General features: G+C 31.9%; 1 protein-coding gene across 1 annotated transcript in view; it reads right to left on the bottom strand.

Moving 5' to 3' along the window:
* Positions 1 to 1608: 1608 nt before the first annotated feature.
* The window catches only part of LOC136852773 (uncharacterized), a 7429-nt gene continuing 3864 nt past the window's right edge, over positions 1609 to 5173 (bottom strand). Inside the window, exon 4 of the mRNA XM_067127669.1 lies at positions 1609 to 1634. Within this exon, the coding sequence (XP_066983770.1) occupies positions 1609 to 1634 (26 nt within the window). The remainder of the gene's footprint in view (positions 1635 to 5173) is intronic.

Here is a 5173-nt window from a genome sequence, read left to right as displayed (position 1 = left end):
AGAAAGGTACAACGTTGGCTGATTTGTTCTTCAGAGTTGTTGATCAAGAAACTCCTACCTGTGATTATCTAAAGGGAGGATTGCTAATGAGGAAGCATCGACCTGCAGATATACCAGGAAATGCTGAATGGGGTGAATATCATCAAATATTGATTCCATATCCATTGAGGAAGCAAGTGGTAGTAGTAGCGCATGAGTCAGGACATATGGGAATCAGGAAGACTGTTGAGAAGATCATGAAGTATTTTTTCTGGCCTGGACTTAACAAGGATGTTAGCAGGTTTTGCAGAGAGTGTCACACTTGCCAAATAGCTAGAAAACCGAATGAAACCATTCAGAAAGCCCCCCCCCCCCCTACAACCCATAGAAGTTAGAGGAGAATCCTTTAGCAAGGTGATTATAGAAGTGGTTGGGCCGCTTCCATAAACAAAGTAAGGAAATGAATATCTGTTAATATTAATGTGTCCAGTGACAAGGTATCCTGAGGCGATTCCTTTACGAAGTATAAGTGCAAAGGCAATTGCTGAGAAGTTGGTGGAGTTTTTCTCCAAGTTTGGAATACCAGAAATTGTGCAAAGTGATAGAGGAACGAACTTTACTTCAAAATTGTTCCAGGATGTGATGAACTTGTTAGGGGTGAAACTACTGTTGTCAACTGCTTATCATCCAAAGACTCAAGGAGCCTTGGAAAGGTTCCGCCAGACATTGAAAAGTACAGGGTGTTAATTAGAGTCTTGCATAAATGATATGGACAAAAACAAAAGTAATTTAGAACAGGTATTTATTTAAGTTTACCTTTAGTATTTTATTTTGTTAGGCCTCCAATGCCTTATCACAGCCTGCATTCTTGATGGGATGATTTCACCAAATGAAATGATTTTTGGTTGAGCACTTTACCTCTTTTTTTAGGTCCATTGAAGATTCTTGTACTTCAACACAATCCTTTGGGTAAGAAAATCAAGAGGAAAATCCAAGGAGAATACTGTTTGAAGAGCTCCTGTGTTGAAGAGCCTTGAAACATGGTGTTTTTAAGCAAAAATGTGATTAGATAAAATTTTCAGGATCTTTAGAAAATTTGAAAATAAGTCAAGTAGCCAAACTGTCCTTTTTCTTTGATGAACATTAAATGTTTGCTTTGCTAAGAAAAATTCCTAAACATTCAAAAAATTTTAGTATTGGATGTCATCCAACTTTGCAGCCCAAAACGGTGTCATTTTTTAGTGTTCTTACCATTGTGTAAAAAGATTTCATCTAACCAATAAGTCAGCTTCATCAATCTTTAGAAATGAACCACAGAACCATGCATGGTCTTTCTCTGAAGTGATGTTGGGATCTGATAACATGAAATGGCTTGATTGATTTTTCAACCAGATAACAGCACTATAACTTCTCTTTTCCCGACTAGAGGAATTTTACATGTAAATCTTTTTTGAAATCAGTTATGATTCTTTGAGACTGAGAAAAACTTCAGGCCTTCAAGATTCTCAGTGATGACAATATGGATTTTGTTCCAGTTTCTTTCAACACAATTCATTCTTTTTAATCATTTACTATCCAGGAACGTGAAATGATGCGCCAGCATCCCTGGCCTCTGAAGGTTATGGGAGCTCAATCCAGCAAGATGAACAATTCTTCTGAAAATACAAGAAATGTTAAATGAAAAATAGTTTAAAAATTAAAATAAGATAAAGGCTAAAACATTTCCATTTGTTTGAGCAATTTAGTCTAATTTCAGAAACACCCGGTATATTAACAAAGTACTGTAATTCAAGGATGCTGGTTTACCGTTGATGTTTTTGCAGTTAGGGATGCTTATCAAGAAAGTATGGGATGTTACCATTATTTTTCTGACAAAGCATGAGATAAAGATCAGAGAAGATGGAAAACCAAGGAGAATTTTGAAAATTTGAGGAAAAGGTTAGAGAAATTATCAAATTTTTAGAAAAAAAAAATGTTCAAGAGAAAATGAAAAAGAGATATGATTGAATATTTGTTGCAAGTTCATGTTCTTACCAGAAAAGATTTCCCAATAAGTTTCAAGGTCTTATTATATTTTCTCGAACTTATTTGATTGTTAATTGAAGAAACCAGATGGCTCTTATTTCAGAGACTAAAATGTGTCAATAACAGACAACTTCATTATATTTAATGCAGCTGGATTCCATTCAAGTCATTATAGTTCTCCTTGTGTATTAGTGAAGAAACCAGATGATCACATTTGCCTACTGATTTATTGAATTCAAGTGTGGCTGACCAACAACTTGATAATATTGGGCAAGCCAAGTTTGTTTCCAAGACAGATTTGTTGAAAGGATATTATCAAATTCCCTTAGATGAGGATGCTTTTATTACTCCTTTTGGACTGTATTAATATACTGTTTTGCCGTTTGGTCTGATGAATGCACCTGCAACATTCCTACAAGTGATGGATCAAGTTCTAGGATCAATAGAAGAAGGGGTGTATACCTTGATGACATTATGACTTATTCTAATACGTGAGAAGGACATTGAAGATTTTAAGGAAAGTGTTCAAGAAACTACTGGGAACTAGGACTAACAATCAACTTACAAAAAAGTGAGTTTGGAATGGCAACTGTTCAGTATCTAGGATTTGAAGTTGGAAAAGGCCTTCTCGCTCCTGTTGACGCTAATGTAGAAGGTATCCGCAAGGCTACTCCCCCACTACGAGGAAACAGCTACAAAGATTTCTGGGCATGGCTGGATTTTATTGCCGATTCTGTCCAAATTTCTCAGCCATAGTAGCTCCCTTAATTGACTTAGCCAGTCCTAAGACAAAGTTTGTTTGGACTCCAGAATGTCAAGAATCATTTGAGAAGGTTAAAACCATATTACTTCAAGACAAGTTCTTCAAATTTTAAATACAAAAATAAAAAGTTTGTGATACTAGTTGATGCATCCGACTGTGGAAATGGAGCTGTTCTACTTCAAGAAGATGACAACAACATTTTCCATCCAGTGAGTTGCATGTCTTCAAAGTTGAAAAAGCATCAGAAATCTTACTCAACAATCAAAAAAGAAACGTTAGCATTAATCACAGAATTGAAAAAGTTTGAAGTGTATGTGAACTGACTTAGGAATGAAGAAATTTTAGTGTTGTCTGACCACATCCCTATCTCATTCATTAATAAGATAAAAAATAACAATCAGAGAATGACCAGATGGTCCTTATACCTGCAACCATATAATGTAAAAGTGAAACATATTTCAGGAAAAGATAATGTCATTGCAGATTATTTATCCCGTTGTGAATCGGGATAACTAATCTCCTGTTATAGGGAGGAATTTCATGATGTTGCCTTGTAATATGTATATCCTCCCAAAATTTTGATATATTTACTCTTCTGTTTATCATGTATTATGTTTAATAGTAATAATTGTTGAAATATCGTATGTAGTTAGTGTCAGATCTCAAAAGAGTTAATGATTTAGATAACATAACAGTGTAATTTAGAATTAATAATACATTTTAATAGTAGCATAGTAAATGAGGAACATGTGTGTCCAAGCGAAGGGTTTGTTTCACTTGAGCTGTCATCGCAAAAGACAAAGAGTTGGCAGGTCGGGAATAACAATAGAGTTGTGTTGAGATTTCTGTAAAAGCTCTGTCTCATACGAGAAGGAGGCAAGTTGCATCATGTTTAAGATTACATTGCTCTGATCATGTATGTCCTTTTGAGAGTGTACACGTCTCGATCGATTACGTCATCTTCCTTCTAGAACTTTCGTAACTTGTTCCCAAAATGCCTTTATGACATCTACTGGAATCCTCAAATCTGTTCATTCTTATTTGAGAGACCAGTCAATTTGGTTCCCTCTCTCTATCTCTCTCTTTCTTCAAAAGAGAGTAATTTTAACGTAATAAATTTGTGGTCACTGGTATTAAATATAGCTTTTGAGATCTGAGTTTAGGAAAATTGTTTAATTGTAAGGGTGCCAAACAAAAAAGTGTGTTTTGTGAATTAGAACAGCTGCAAGCTTGTGTAAGGTAAAGTGAATTTTACTTATTATTACCGTGGTATGATAAGGTACATTGAGAGAATTTTTGCCTTAGTGAAATTATTGATAAATCTTTTGTCTATTTTTGTGTTCTTGTGTTTCCAATCTCTTGATTTTTTCACATTTTTATGCTGGTGATTTAACATTTATTTACTTAACATTTTCAATATTTCTTGATAATTTAACATTGCATACTTGATTTAATTTTCATTTATTAAGATTTTCTTTTCAAATCTTGAATTATTCTTGATAGTTTAAATTTTACTTGATTAATTTAATGCCTTAAGAAATTAAAGTTTTTGTGATTTAGTTTTGTTTAATAATTTAACTCAAGAATTAATTATTTTTTTTTTATTTTCAATAAATAGTACATTTTTAAGATTGTGAATTCTAGTTATAAATTTTGAATTTAAAAATAAATTTTTGTATTTAAGATTCTTTAAAAACAGTGTTTCATTTGTTGACCACCAGTGAATAAGATTAATTATGTGCATAAGGCAAAGTGATAAACATGTTTTGTTCCTTTAGTTTTGCTGAAGTGAATTAAGACCGGGAAACAGTTAAAGTTGTTTAATGGAGTGATATCCTTTTACTCTAGTATATTTCTTGTTTAATTGTTGATACCTCACACTAGTCTTGATAAACTTAGTTTGATTTTTCTTGTGAATAATGATCTTTTTAAGGGATCACTGTTGCCTCTAGAGTACTCAGTCGCAATTCTTACTATTATGAGAGTTCAGGCATCTGGCTGAAGTGAGGTATATTTTTAAAATCTGTGATTAGTAGTGTAATAACCAGGTACTTGGTTCACATCGTGACAATATCTATTCATTTTTATTTTCTTATTTATTATCATTTATTTATTTTTGTTAATTTTCATATATTTTTCTATTTATACTTATTTATTATTAATTAATTAGTATTTATTTATATATTTATTTGTTATTTATTTATTTACATTTGCATTTGTTTATTTTTTTTAATTATTTCTATTAATTTATTTTTATTTCTTTATTTGTTTATTTTTTTTATCTATTTTAATTTGTTTTTATTAATTTAACTTTTTAATTTAATTTTTTATTTACATATTATTTATTTATTTTTAAATATTTATGTTTATTTATGTATTATAATGTATCATTTTTTTATTTATTTA

This window comes from Macrobrachium rosenbergii, chromosome 26 (genome assembly GCF_040412425.1).
Source record: "Macrobrachium rosenbergii isolate ZJJX-2024 chromosome 26, ASM4041242v1, whole genome shotgun sequence".
Taxonomy (NCBI): Eukaryota; Metazoa; Arthropoda; class Malacostraca; order Decapoda; family Palaemonidae; genus Macrobrachium; species Macrobrachium rosenbergii.
This window is presented reverse-complemented; position numbering and strand designations above follow the sequence as displayed.